Raw genomic sequence first — 14,889 nt, 5'->3', positions numbered from 1 at the left:
CAGACAGGATTTCACCATGTTGGCCAGGCTAGTCTTGAGCTCTGGACCTCAAGTGATCTGCCCAGGAAGACCTTTTTTTTTTTTTTTTTTTTTGGAAACCGAGTCTTGCCCTGTTACAAGGGTGGAGTGCAGTGGCTTGATCTAAGCTCACTGCAACCTCCACCTCCTATGAGTAATTGGGACTACAGGCATGTGCCACCATGGCCTGCTAATTTTTTTGTATTTTTAGTAGAGGGGGGCGTTTGCCATTTTAACCAGGATAGTTGATCTCTTGACCTTGTGATCCACCTTCCTTGGCCTCGCAGAGTGCTGGGATTACAGGCGTGAGCCACCGTGCCTGGCCCAGAAAGACATTTTAAAAAAACAGTTGTGGTAATGGGGGTGGGGGGACGATAAAAAAAAAAAAAAAAAAAAAAAACGTTGTGGGCAGAGCTGCATCAGAACAATTTTCCACTGTAAGTTTCTTCTAGCACCTGTGCTACCTAAATAGCCTGTTTAAAACCAGGTTTTGTGTGTCTTATATGTGTTTAAAATATAGAACTCTGATTAGAAAGTGTGAACAACGAGTTTTTGAGAATGAATTGAAGTTTCAATAGCCCAAGTCTTTGTGGCTGCTCCTTTGGGAAAGTGATTTTTCTGCTATGAAGCATTTATCTTGATCCCAGTCCTGTGTTAGGAGGATTTGGGGAGTGCCCCTTTCCTCACTTCCTCTTACTGTATTATGCCAAATTAGTTTCGTTTTGTTTCACAAGCAGCAAACAACTCTGGGTAAGTTGTTAATGTTTTTAGTGTCCCTGCGTGTCTGTTATCACGTACTCTTTCATTTTGTGTAAATACTTTCTACTCCTGATTACCCGTGTCTGTGCGTGCATACACCCTAGGCTGGTTAGGTGACCAGAAGGCCTTTAGCGGTGAGTCCCGGAACTCGGTTTAGGGACCTGGGGTGGGAAGGGGTGGGAAGAGGCGGGAAGAAGGCGGGGCAGGCTGCGGGGCGTCATGGGGTGGCCCCGCCCCTCCGTCCGCGACGGGCGCCAGTGGCGCCATCTTACCCAGCTGCGGGAGGGGTCACAGGTCAGTACTGGATCCTCTGCGAGGGAAGGAAGACGAGGTAGGTAACCCCACAGGCCGTGGTCTTCCAGGCCCCACTGACCAGCAGGAGCAGCAGGGCATCAGCTTGTGAGGCAGAGGGGTGGGGTGTCTGGCGGCGGAAGAGCAGCTGGGGGCCGGGAGGGGTCTCGGAGGAGAATGGGGAGGAGGTGGAACCTCCGGGTACCACGGACGTGAGAGGACCCCTGTGGCCTAACGGGCGGAATCCTTTTCTTCCCAAAACTTTCTCCTTGTCCCTATTGTGCCGGGATCTAAATTTCTTTGTATCTTTTTATGTTTCTCTTTGGAAAAAGTAAAACCTATGATGTGTCATGTGACTGAACTGTCTAGGAGGGAGGGTGAAGATGTGGGGGGTTTCTTAGAGCCACCAGAAAGGGTGCAGTGGTGAGCAAGAGGGACAGGCCAGAGTGTGTATGGAAAGGTAAGGCCCTGGCTTGAGGACTGCCGCCGTGGTGTCTCCATCCTGGATTAAGCATTTCCTCCTCCTTTTCTAGGTGGCTTTTCCTCGGGGCAGCCCAGGAAGGCCCCAAGAGGACAATGGATTCTGGAACTCGCCCTGTTGGTAGCGGCTGCAGCAGCCCCCCCGGGCTCTCACGGGAATACAAACTAGTGATGCTGGGTGCTGGTGGTGTAGGGAAGAGTGGTAGGTAACATTTTCCATTTGACAGGAAGTATGGATGAAAAGTACTTAAATGACCGGATGGGATACTGGCTATCTTGCAATGTTAATACTTAAAATTCTCTCTATGGGTCACCTTTGTGAGGATTTGACTTTTATTTCTTGTGTTGAAGCCATGACCATGCAGTTCATCAGTCACCGATTCCCAGAAGATCATGATCCCACCATTGGTAAGTCAGATCATCACTATATTTCCAGATATACCCCATAAAAATATCTTAATGAGTATCAATGGTTTGTAACTATTTATATTTTGAGCCTTTTTTTTTGGAGTCTAATTCTGATTTATTTAGAAACAAGGGTATCAGCAATTGGTAAGCAAGTGAATATTTCTTTTTTTCCAGACTTAACTCTGTATGTCATAAGCCATCTTTATTTAGTCTCTGTCTCTTATTGAACATTAATGGGACAACTCTCTTTGTTATATTTTTTTATGGTTGTATATAGGCCACTTAACGAAGCCTTTTCTTGCTGTCACTTCTCTAAGGGCATGACTTGAGACTGACTCTGTAACTGTGAGTCAGCTGGTTTGAACTTCCACAAAAGGAAGCAGAAAAACAAGTAGAGCCAGCCTGCTGAACTCTTACAACCCAGATGAGCGGAGCCTGGACGCCTTGCACTTGGAGCTCGTCGTTTGCTTCCTTATATCTTAAGTTCATTGTATAGTAATGCCTTCTCCCACCTTTTTTTTCTTTTTTTTTTTTTTTTTTTTTTTTTTTGTGAGAGTCTCGCACTGTCACCCAGGCTGGAGTGCAGTGGCGTGATCTCTTCTGGGTTCAAGTGATTCTCCTGCCTCAACCTCCTGAGTAGCTGGGATTACAGGTGCCTGCCACCACCACTGCCCGGTTAAATTTTTGTATTTTTTTTTTTTTTTTTTTTTAGTTATTTATTTTTTTAGAGTTGGGGTTTCACCACATTGGCCAGTCTGGTCTTGAACTCCTAACCTTGTGATCCGCCCGCCTCGGCCTCCCAAAGTGCTGGGATTACAGGCATGAGCCACTGCACACAGCCCTCCTCCTGTCTTTTATAGTCTTTAACTTTTTTTTTTTTTTTTTTGAGATGGAGTTTTGCTCTTCTTGCCCAGATTGGAGTGCAATGGCGGGATCTCAGCTCACCACGACCTCTGCCTCCCATGTTCAAGCGATTCTCCTACCTCAGCCTCCCAAGTAGCTGGGATTAAAAGCATGCACCACCATGCCCGGCTAACTTTGTATTTTTAACAGAGACGAGGTTTCTCCATGTTGGTCAGGCTGGTCTCAAAACTCCTGACCTCAGGTGATCGACCCATCTTGGCCTCCCAAAGTGCTGGGATTACAGGCATGAGCCACCACGCCTGGCCAATAGTCCTTAACTCTTGATGCAGAACGCTAGTAGAGTTAAAAAAAGTCATTTTGTTTGCTTTCACTTTTTGTTTTTTTAATTGCTAGTCTCTACAAAGAGTAAGAACATTACTGTCATTCCTAAACCATAAGGAAGCAGGTTTGATTCTAAGAGTTTATATTCTAATATGAAAGATAAATGGATATGGGAATAGGAGAGGGCACAGAAAGTCAGCTATACTACTACTGTTTTCAGTATGTGACACTCTTTGCCATGATCCTAGTTCTCTAGGAAGGATTTTCATTGGGTCAGGCCTCTGCTGCTCTGTTTCCCACAAAGCCAATAATGTTTTGTGGTGGCCCAGCCTTGGATGTGGTCATTTTATACAGTAGATGATTCTAGGGATTGGGAAAAATAGAAGAATTTCTTGACTTTTTCATGTACTATATCAAATTTAGAACATTGTTCAGAGATTCAAATTACGGTGGGAGTTCTAGGAATAAAATGAATTTAGGGCCTGTGATACTTTACTTGAGAACTCCAGAAGCATCTTTTCCTTTCTTTAAAGTAAAACTCGAATAGTCGTCTCCTGTAAGAGTTATGTTTGTTTTTGTTTTTGTTTTTGTTTTTGAGACATAGTCTCGCATTGTTGCCCAGGCTGGAATGCAGTGGCGCAATTTCTGCTCACTGCAACCTCCACCTCCCGGGTTCAAAGATTCTCCTGACTCAGCCTCCCGAATAGCTGGGATTACAGGCGCCTGCCACCACACCCAGCTAATTTTTGTATTTTTATTAGAGACAGGGTTTCACTATAATGGCCATGCTGGTCTTGAACTCCTGACCTCGTGATCCGCCCGTCTTAGCCTCCCAAAATGCTGGGATTACAGGCATGAGCCATCATGCCCAGCCCAAATTATCTGTCTTAATCAATTTTCCCCCAGTTAACTACTTTCCTGACAATATTATCTGACTCAACAGCACATACTCTCCTGAGTTTCTGTTATGTGCCAAGCACTGCTTAGCCTATGGGTACAGTGGTGAACCAAAAGATGCGTTTTCTGTTCTCCTTGAGTTTATAGTTTAGTGCATTTGGTTTCAAACTGTGGCTGTAAACTCAGAAAAACTTTACATTGTAACTAGTAGAGATATAAAAGCATACAAGGCTTAGCGTGGTGGCTCATGCCTGTAATCCTGTAATCGCATCACTTTTGGGAGGTCAAGGCGGGCAGATCACCTGAGGTCAGGAGTTCAAGACCATACTGGCCAACATGGTGAATCCCCATCTCTACTAAAAATACAAAAATTTAAAAAAAAAAAAAAAATACAAAAATTAGCTGGGTGTGGTAGCACACACCTGTAATCCCAGGTACTCAGTAAGCTGAGGTGGGAGAATTGCTTGAACCCAGAAGGTAGAGGTTGCAGTGAGCCAGGATCGCACAACTGCACTCTGGCCTGAGCAACAGAGTAAGACTGTCTCAAAAAAAAAGTATATAAATGTGTGCATATGTATGTATTAAATTATATACACAAGTACACGTGTATAAGTAACTAAAATATTATGTAACTTCACTTACCTCTTTTTCTTTTCTTTTCTTTTCTTTCTTTTTTTTTTTTTTTTTTTTTGAGACAGGCATTCACTCTTTTGCCCAGGCTGGAGTGCAGTGGTGTGATCTTGGCTCACTGCAGCCTGGACCTCCTGGGTTCAAGTGATCCTCCCACCTCAGCCTCCCAAATACGTGGGACTACAGGCTTGTGTCACTACACCCAGCTAATATTTTCGGTTTTTTTAGTAGAGATGAGGCTCGCTCTGTTGCCCAGGCTGGTCTCGAACTCTTGAGCTCAAGTGATCTCCGCTTGCCCTCCCAAAGCACTGGGATTACAGCCATGAGAGCCCCCGTACCTGACCCACTCTGTTGTTTTTTTTTTTTTTCTGAGACAGAGTCTTGCTCTGTTGCCAGGCTGGAGTGCAGTGGCACAATCTCAGCTCACTGCAACCTCCGCCTCCGAGTTCAAGTGACTCTTCCGCCTCAGCCTCCCAAGTACCTGGGACTACAGGCTTACGCCACCACGCCCAGCTAATATTTGTATTTTTAGTAGAGACGGGGTTTCACCATGTTAGCCAGGATGGTCTTGATCTCTTGACCTCGTGATCCTCCCTCCTCTGCCTCCCACAGTGCTGGGATTACAGGCGTGAGCCACCATGCCCGGCCCACTCTGGTATTTTCTACTTTTATTAAGTTTCTGCTTGTTTATTTTAGTGCTGGTCTCAGCCCATTAAGTAGATTTCACAACTCACTAATCCTAATGAATTATTGAGAAGCATTGATTTAGTTGGCTCTTCATCTTTGAGGAAGAGTCAGAAGCAAGAATTCAAGAAAAAAATGTTAAAAGGAAATACATCGAGATGTAAACAGCAGTTGTTAAGTGAATAAAATGTTGAGTGGTGTTTTCTAAGGTTACTATAATAATGTGCGTAAGTAAATTTGCTTTCAGAAAAGAGAAATTACAAAACTCTCGATTATTTAGAAAATAGTGAATTAGGCTGGGCATGCTTCCTGAGAAAATTTGGGCATTTAATGAATTTGAGTTGAACCTACTACTCTGTAAAATGAGTTTTAAATAGGCATTTCTTCCTGCATTTATGACTATAGTACACCTTTCTTCCCTCCTGTAGAAGATGCTTATAAAATCAGGATCCGTATTGATGATGAGCCTGCCAATCTGGACATTTTGGATACAGCTGGACAGGTATTAAATCCCAGAATGTTACGAGTAAAGGCTTTTTTACTCTAGTAAAGGGGAGGGGAAGGCCTATGCAGAGAAGATCACTAGTTTATCTCTCTTAATTTTTCATGCACTCTGACTCAGGATAGCAGGTAATTGACATGCATTTTTAAAAATCTGAAATAAATAGCTAATTGTGTGTGTAGTAGTGCTAGGTTGCATCAGTACATAATGACCCTTTTTTTCCTATAGGCAGAGTTTACAGCCATGCGGGACCAGTATATGAGGGCAGGAGAAGGGTTTATTATCTGTTACTCTATCACGGATCGTCGAAGTTTCCATGAAGTTCGTGAGTTTAAACAGCTTATTTATCGAGTTCGACGTACTGATGATACACCTGTGGTTCTTGTGGGAAACAAGTCAGACCTCAAACAACTAAGACAGGTGAGGATAGAGAAGAAAATACTGTCTATAATCTTATGTAATAAGTCATTTTTGTTTCTTGGCTTACAGATTCTTTTGCCTTCAAATAGAAAATCAGGCTGGGTGAGATGGCTCATGCCTGTAATCCCAGCACTTTGTGGGGCCAAGGTGGGCGGACTGCTTGAGTTCAGGAGTTCGAGACCAGCCTGAGCAACATGGCGAAACCCCATCTCTACATACAAAAAAATACAAAAAAAAACATAGCTGGGCATAGTGGTGCGTGCACATGTGGTTCCAGCTAGTTGGGAGGCTGAGGTGGGAGGATTCCTTGAGCTGGAGAGGTGGAGGTTGCAGTGAGATTCAGACTACAGCTCACTGCAGCCTCTACCTCCCCAGCTCAAGCGATCTTCCCACCTCAGCTTTGAGGGTAGCTGGGACCACAGGTGTGTGCCACCACTCCTGGCTAATTTTTTTACTTTTTGTGGAGACAGGATCTCACTATGTTGCCCTGGCTGGTCTTGAGCATCTGGCCTCAAGTGAGCTTTCTGCCTCGGCCTCCCAAAGTGTTGGGATTACAAGTGTTAGCCACCACACCTGGCTGGAAGTAGTTTGGTAGTAGTCAAATTCATCATGCTTCTCAGTTAATCCCCATTGGGAAAAAATTTTCAGGGATTTATATATGACATGTTCATTGCAAAGCTATTTATGTCGCAGAGAATAAGAAACAGCCTAACTATCCAAAAGTAGAAATTATGGAATATCCGTAATTAGGTATATCAATTATGGACTCCTAAGAGTTTTCAATATTTTAGTGTAAGTATATATCTCCCTTCCCTTGTGTTTCTTTTTCTTTTTTCTTTATTTTTATTAAAAAAATTTTTTTTGAGACAGAGTCTCACTGTGTTGCCCAGGCAGGAGTGCAGTGCTGCAATCTCGGCTCACTGTGACCTCTGCCTCCTGGGTTCAAGTGATTCTCCTGCCTCAGCCTCCTGAGTAGCTGGGATTACAGGTACCTGCCACCATGCCCAGCTAATTTTTGTATTTTAGTAAAGACGAGATTTCACCATGTTGGCCAGTCTGGTCTCGAACTTCTCACCTCGTGATCCACCCGCCTCAGCCTCCCAAAGTGCTGGGATTGCAGGCATGAGCCACCGTACCCAGCTGTTCTTTTTTTTCCTTGAGACTGTGTTTTGCTCTGTCACTGAGGCTGGAGTGCAGTGGCGCAAACATGGCTCGCTGCAGCCTTGACCTCCTGGGCTCAAGCAATCCTCTTAGCTCAGTCTCCTGAGTAGCTGATAGCACAGATGTATACCACCACATCCAGCTAATTTTTTTTTTTTTTTTGAAGTGGAGTCTCACTCTGTCACCCAGGCTGGAGTGCAGTGGCTCACTACAACCTCCACCTCCCGGGTCCAAAGTGATTGTCCTGCCTCAGCCTCATGAGTAACTGGGATTACAGGTGTCCTCCACCATGCCCAGGTTTTTTTTGTTTGTTTGTTTAAGTGGAGACAGGGTTTTATCATGTTGGCCAGGCTGGTCTCAAACCCCAGACCCTCAAGTAATCCACCTGCCTCAGTCTTGCAAAGTATTAGGATTACAGTTGTGAGCCACTGTGCCTGGCCCCAGCTAATTTTTTAAACAAATTTTGTAGATATAGGGTCTTACCAACCCAGGTTGGTCCCAAGCTCTTGGGCTCAAGCAATCCTTCTGCCTCAGCCTCTCAAAGTTCTGGAATTATAGGTGCAAGCCACCAAACCGAGCCTATTTTTCTTTCTTTTTTTTTTTTTTATTTGGAGAGATGGAGTTTCACTCTTGTTACCCAGGCTAGAGTACAATGGCATGATCTCAGCTCACTGCAACCTTTGCCTCCTGGGATGAAGCAATTCTCCTGCCTTAGCCTCCTGAGTAGCTGGGATTATAGGCATGTACCACCACGCCTGGCTAATTTTATATTTTTAGTAGAGACGGGGTTTACGGGGTTTCTTCCTGTTGGTCAGACTGGTCTCAAACTCCTGACCTCAGGTGATTTGCCCACCTTGGCCTCCCAAAGTGCTGGGATTATAGGCATGAGCCACCGTGCCTGTCCTTTTCTTTCTTAAAATAAAAAGTGTGGGGAGAATTAAGATTGTGTATTTGATATCTATAACTATTTTCTGTTCCAAAAAATATCTCAAAAATAGACTAGAAATGGAATCATATTATTTGAAGGCAGAAGAAACCTGAAAGTCATGTAATTTAGCCTCCCAGAATTATAAAAATCAGTGCTGTCTGCTTGAACACCTCCAGAGTTGAGAAGCTTTCTGTTAAGGTGGTGGTGCATTCAGGTTTTGGGACAACTTTTTCTCATGTTTTGCTTTTAAAGGTCACCAAGGAAGAAGGATTGGCATTGGCCCGAGAATTCAGCTGTCCCTTTTTTGAGACCTCTGCTGCATACCGCTACTACATTGATGATGTTTTCCATGCTCTTGTACGGGAGATACGTAGGAAAGAAAAGGAAGCAGTACTGGCCATGGAGAAAAAATCTAAGCCCAAAAACAGTGTATGGAAGAGGCTAAAATCACCATTCCGGAAGAAGAAAGATTCAGTAACTTGAAGAGAAGATGTGAAGTGTTCATCTGTGAACTGCAGTGCTGTTTCAAAGCAGTCCAGTAACCTGCAGTAATGAGCATGGTGCTCGCTCTTTCTCCTGTTAGGACCCTTGTTTTAAAAGTAACTGATAAGAGGGACGTGCCTACTAGGAGTTTTTAATGATGTGGTATTTAAAGTATTGTCTGTTAAGTATGATTTATTAACCCAGTGGAGCACTGTCTGCTTTTAAATTGTCACATTAGAATTTGATCTACCAATGTTTTGGGTTCTGTTGCGCTGATATTAATTATGTAAATTTGTTTATACCCAGAAGAATATGTATGTATACCATGTATGGTTGACTAAGTTCACAAGGGAAGTTTTTTGCCCTGCACTCCACATTATCCTTCAATTTCAGTTTCCTGGGACTATCCCAGAGAAAGACCTCAGTCTCTTCTGTTCACACTATGCTTCCTAGAGACTGAAAAAAAATCATATAGGGAAATCGGGGCTAATGAGATCAGTGCCAAATTTCAGCAGATACTGTGGGGCTGCCTCCTGTTGCAGACTGTGGAGGGTGAGATGTAGGAAAGTTGGGCTATCTGTTTGCAGGGACTTAGAAAGGTAGGCTCAGAACAGTATTCTCAGTACAAGCTTGGCTTATCTAAGAAGTGCACATTTTACCCCAATGCACTGGGATGAGTGAGAACAGTCAGAAACATATAAAATGTGATGAAGGTTTCTCCTAGGAAGTTAATTTACTCTTCATTTCAGGGTTTTCTTTTTTTACCTGCAATAGTAGACATTTTGAGAATCATAACTGTATTACTAAACTTGTTCAATCAAAATTTGCAGTTGGGTCAGCCATTGCCTTGTACAGGTTAATTTTTTCCCCACAGGTGCACACCCAGCGTGTGTATATTAATTGCCTCCTCCTACTTTGTGCTCTGTAGAAGAGCTACAGTGGAAAGATGTTTTTTTCCGGCCCTTCATCACTGATTATGTTTTCCATACAGAAGAGATATCAGGGGTTTGGGTAAAATTTTACCCAAAAAAGATTTTGTTAGAGCACTGAGTCTAGTGATTGATGTGGACAATCACTAGACTCAGTGCTCTAACAAAATCTCCTATTTCTGTTTAATGGGTCACTCTTAAAAGCTTTAAAATTCACATAGGTGGCGTCTCATCTGAAGATTTCTTTACAAGGACTTTGCTAAGTTCACCTCAGGGTTATCTGAGCCTTGACCAAGTTTATCCTAAGGGAATACCACTTTGCTTCCTGTGCATAGTTGAGAAACTGTCATCCTAGGAAGAAACAGCTTTAAATATTGGTAGTGAATTCTCTGTTTTAAGATCAGGACTATTTTGATATCTGACCTTGTTATATGTGGAGAGTAAATGCAAAAGTGCTAAGAGTAATGTATCACATGTTGAATATTAAATGTCACTGAAGCAATGTTCATGTCAACTAGAAACTAAGAAGATGACTGTGTAGCACCGCTTGATAAGCACGCAGCTCATCTTAATGTTTTCCATTTTTATTAGAGGAAATAGGACAGAGTTGTGTTTTTCTTTATAAACTAATGATAAATGTTCTAGATTTAAAGAAAAGTGACTGTTGGAACCTTTTTGGCTCTGAGTAGTGGTCCCTTTTGAAGCTCCTGGAAACATTTTTGTTACCAAATAAATCATGCTTTATGGTACTCAAGCCATCCAAAAATGAAAGACCTAGAATTTGATTCTGTACAGGACAAAAATCTCACAGGAACTATAGCACTTTGGAAAAGCATCAAAAAGTAGAAAAGAAATACAGTGCAATTCTATTATGAGAATGTTTTACATTTAAACTGGTTTAGCACCTTTTAAGTTTAATGCCATAGCTTATTACTAATGACCTAGGGAATTTTTATTAGCATTAAGCAATATATATATGTATTTTAATAGACATGAGGTTTCACTATTTTGCCCAGGCTGATCTCGAGCTCCTGGGCTCAAGCAATCCTCCCAATATCCTGGGATTACAGGCATGAGCCACCACCTGGTCCAAGCAAGAAATTGACACTGTATAATAATAATAATAATAATTATTATTATTATTATTTGAGATGGAGTCTCACTCTGTCACCCAGGCTGGAGTGCAGTGGCGCAATCTCAGCTCACTGCAACCTCTGCCTCCCAGGTTCAAGTGATTCTCCTGCCTCAGCCTCCCGAGTAGCTGGGACTACAGGTGCCCGCCACTACGCCCGGGTAATTTTTGTATTTTTAGTAGAGACAGAGTTTCATCATATTGGCCAGGCTGTTCTCGAACTCCTGACATTGTGATCTGCCTGCCTTGGCCTCCCAACGTGCTGCGTTTATAGGCATGAGCCACTGCGCCTGGCCAACACCATATAATTAAGGTAGTCAGGCAGTAGAGAATATTGCCAGAAGGATAGAAGGGAATTTGGATTATATATAAGGAAAATAACAAATAGGTGTTTTTAAGACTATCACTGTCATATATTAAATGCTTGTATTAATTAGTCCATCCATAGTACTGAAGAGTTCTATTGGAGGTGCTAGGTAGTTTGACAGGTATAATATGCATAAGTCATAGCTCTAAGTGTCAAAGTGTAGCTAATTTATAAGCTCTAAGTAATCAGCTTTATCCAATTTGAGGGCATTAAAATTACTGCCTAGAACTTTGAAAAGAAAAATTCAGGGATAAGTTGAAAGGCACTAGAACTGTTCATGTCCATACCAGACCAGTAAATTATGAGATCCAGATGTTAGTGTCTAGAATTAGCTGTTTAGAATTCACAGGGGACATATGTTTCAACTTTGTCATATATTAGCAAAAATTGGTCTACTGTGATGTTTGGGGAGGAGGAAGAGGGAAAAGGTTTTTTAATGCACTTGTATGTGAAGACAGTTTGTATGACATAATACAAAACTTTTAAACAACTTGGGCTTTCCTTTACTTACCTATCAGTGGGTAGAATTTTTGGAATCATTGCAAAAGGGTTAAGAAAAACATACCATGAGATGTTACATTCTGGAAAATACAAATTCAAAAAATTTGAGTGCCCACCATGTACAAAACACCTATGTCAAGTGCTAGAGAGCATGCCATGGAGTCCTCATTCATTTGAAGAGATCACCTCTTGGGAGCAGACAGGAAAAACACATATGGAAAATGACAGCACATTTGCTACCTGACAAGGGTTACTTAAAGTTGTTATAAGTATATATACTAAATGAGAATTGAAAGAGTGATAATTTTTTACATGAAGGTCATTTTATCTCCATTACTCTAAATGGTCACCAGTGTTGGTAGAGAGGACATAGTTTGGACATTAAACAAATGTTGTTTTTTTTGTTTTGAGACAGAGTCTTACTCTTGCCCAGGCTGCAGTCCAGTAGCGTGATCTGGGTTCACTGCAGCCCCTGCTCCCTGGGTTCAAGTGATTCTCTCACCTCAGCCTCCTGAGTAGCTGGGATTATAGATGCGCACCACCATGAGCAGGTAATTTTTGTATTTGTTTGTTTTGTTTTTTAGAGATGTTTTACCTGTTGGTCAAGGTGGTTTCAAACTCCTGACCTCAGATGATCCACCCACCTTGGCCTCCCAAAGGGCTGGAATTACAGGCGTGAGCCACCATGCCCTGCCAATTTTTGTATTTTTAGTAGAGACAGGGTTTCACCAGTTTGACCAGCCTGGTCTTGAACTCCTGACCTCAAGTGATCCACCACCTCAGCCTCCCAAAGTGCTGGGATTATAAGCGTGAGACTGCACACAGCCTGTTTTGGTTTAAAAAAGACAATCTCCTTCTGTCTGTTAGGCTGGAGTGCAGTGGTGTGATCATGGCTCACTGTAACCTTGAACTCCTGAGTTTAAGGTGATCCTCCTGCCTCAGCCTCTTCAGCTGGGACTACAGGCATGTACCACCACTCCGTGTGAGATTTTTACATTTTTTTGTAGAGGTGGGTCTTGAACTCCTGGCCTCAAGTGATCCTCCTGCCTCAGCCTTCCAAAGTGCTAGGATTACAGGCTTGAGCCACCTCACCTGGCCGAGGAGTGGATTTTTTTGTCCTCGTTATTTAACTTTTATTTTTTCAAAACAGAGTCTCCTTCTGTCGCCCAGGCTGGAGTGCAGTAACACCATCTCAGCTTAGTGCATCCTCTGCCTCCTGGGTTCAAGTGATCCTTGTGCCTCAGCCGCCCAAGTAGCTGGGGTTACAGGTGTGCACCACCACGCCTGGCTAATTTTTTGTACTTTTAGTAGAGACAGGGTTCACCGTGTTGGCTAGGCTGGTCTCAAACTCCTGATCTCAAGTAATCTGCCCACCTCGGCCTCCCAGTGTTGGGATTACAGGCATGAGCCACCATGCCTGGCTTGGCATTCCGTTTTCTAACCTCTGTTAGAATAGGTAATAGAATTTCAGGTGAATTATTTATAAGCCTCTTCCATGCATTAAGCACTGTTTAAAAGAGCTGTGGGGGATTCAAAGGAACGTAGAGTATCAGGGGAATATAGAATATGGGCCGGCATGGTGGCTCATGCCTGTAATCCTAGCACTTTGGGAGGTGGAGGCAGGCAGATTGCCTGAGCTCAGGAGTTTGAGACCAGCTTGAGAAACATGGGGAAACCCTGTCTCTACTAAAATACAAAAAAAAAAAAAAAAAAAAGGCTTGGCACGCTGGCTCATGCCTGTAATCCCAACCCTTTGGGAGGCCAAGGCAGGCAGATCACGAGGTCAGGAGATCAAGACTCCTGGCCAGCATGGTGAAACCCCATCTCTACTAAAAATACAAAAATTAGCTGGGCGTGGTGGCGCATACCTGTAGTCCCAGCTACTCAGGAGGCTGAGGCAAGAGAATCACCTGAACCCAGGAGGCGGAAGTTGCAGTGAACCGAGGTTGCCACTGCACTCCAGCCTGGTGACAGAGCAAGACTCTGTCTCCAAAAAAAAAGAAAAAAAACCTGGGCATGGTGGCCTGTGACTATTCCCAGCTACTCAGGAGGCTGAGGCACAAGAATCGCTTGAACTCAGGAGGCGGAGGTTACAGTGAGCCAGGATCATGTCACTGCCTGGGCAGTAGTGAAACTGTATATAAAATATATATATATATATAATCCCTGCTCTGGAGCTTCGATAAAATTTGTATATATAAAACAACTAGAGATCAGTCTTAATGTAATAAGTTATAGTTTCAAACTAGAAATGTTATGGGAATTCAGAAAAGGAAGGAATTAGTAAATTTAGTAGACTAAATAATAATAGTAAATTTAAATTTACTAGAGTAAATAATAATAAGTCATTGGTAGTGTTACCCCTTTTCCAAACTCATACAGAAATTTGAAATCTTGCCAGGCATGGTGGCTCATGCCCTTCATCCCATCACTTTGGGAGGCCGAGGCAGGTGGATCACTTGAGGTCAGGAATTCAAAACCAGCCTAGCCAACATGGTGAAACCCTGTCTCTACTAAAAATACAAAATTAGCTGGGCGCGGTGGCTCATGCCTGTAATCCCAGCACTTTGGGAGGCCGAGGCGGGTGGATCACAAGGTCAACAGATCGAGACCATCCTGGTCAACATGGTGAAACCCTGTCTCTACTAAAAATACAAAAAATTAGCTGGGCACGGTGGCGCGTGCCTGTAATCCCAGCTACTCAGGAGGCTGAGGCAGGAGAATTGCCTGAACCTAGGAGGCGGAGGTTGTGGTGAGCCGAGATCACGCCATTGCACTCCAGCCTGGGTAACAAGAGCAAAAAAAACAATACAAAATTAGCCAGGTGTGGTGGCAGTTGCCTGTAATCCCAGCTACTCGGGAGGCTGAGGCAGGATAATCACATAAACCCGGAAGACAAATTGCAGTAAGCCAGGATCATGCCACTGCACTCCAGCCTGGGCAACAGAGCAAAACTTCATCTGAAAAAGAAAAGAAATTTACAATCAACTTTTGTTTTTGAAATTCAGTCTCCGTAGAGACTATCAAAAATTGCCAATGCCAGGGTATTGGGAAAAGTTTTCAATTAGCAATAATCATGCCTCATTGGCTGTGATCCTGCCTCTGTACAAAGAT

The 14,889-nt window shown here is 43.2% G+C and overlaps 1 protein-coding gene and 1 pseudogene across 3 annotated transcripts; one reads left to right on the top strand and one right to left on the bottom strand.

Moving 5' to 3' along the window:
* Positions 1-506: 506 nt before the first annotated feature.
* RIT1 (Ras like without CAAX 1) lies at positions 507-11,764 on the top strand. Of its 3 annotated transcripts, none has more exons than XM_064370627.1 (6): positions 507-768; positions 1,602-1,750; positions 1,900-1,956; positions 5,781-5,854; positions 6,083-6,274; positions 8,616-11,764. In XM_064370627.1, the coding sequence occupies exons 2-6, from the start codon at positions 1,645-1,647 to the stop codon at positions 8,844-8,846; spliced, it is 660 nt and encodes a 219-aa protein (XP_064226697.1). In that variant the 5' UTR covers positions 507-768; positions 1,602-1,644; the 3' UTR covers positions 8,847-11,764. The 3 variants fall into 3 exon arrangements, with proteins under 3 accessions (XP_064226697.1, XP_012305317.1, XP_012305316.1); XM_012449894.2 differs by lacking the exon at positions 507-768 and adding an exon at positions 1,031-1,108; XM_012449893.3 differs by lacking the exon at positions 507-768 and adding an exon at positions 1,318-1,528.
* Positions 11,765-14,783: 3,019 nt separating this feature from the next.
* LOC135272427 (U4 spliceosomal RNA) lies at positions 14,784-14,889 on the bottom strand (annotated as a pseudogene).

This window comes from Aotus nancymaae, unplaced genomic scaffold (assembly GCF_030222135.1).
Source record: "Aotus nancymaae isolate 86718 unplaced genomic scaffold, 86718_ANA_hifiasm-v0.15.2.pri h1tg000108l, whole genome shotgun sequence".
Classification (NCBI taxonomy): Eukaryota; Metazoa; Chordata; class Mammalia; order Primates; family Aotidae; genus Aotus; species Aotus nancymaae.
This window is presented reverse-complemented; position numbering and strand designations above follow the sequence as displayed.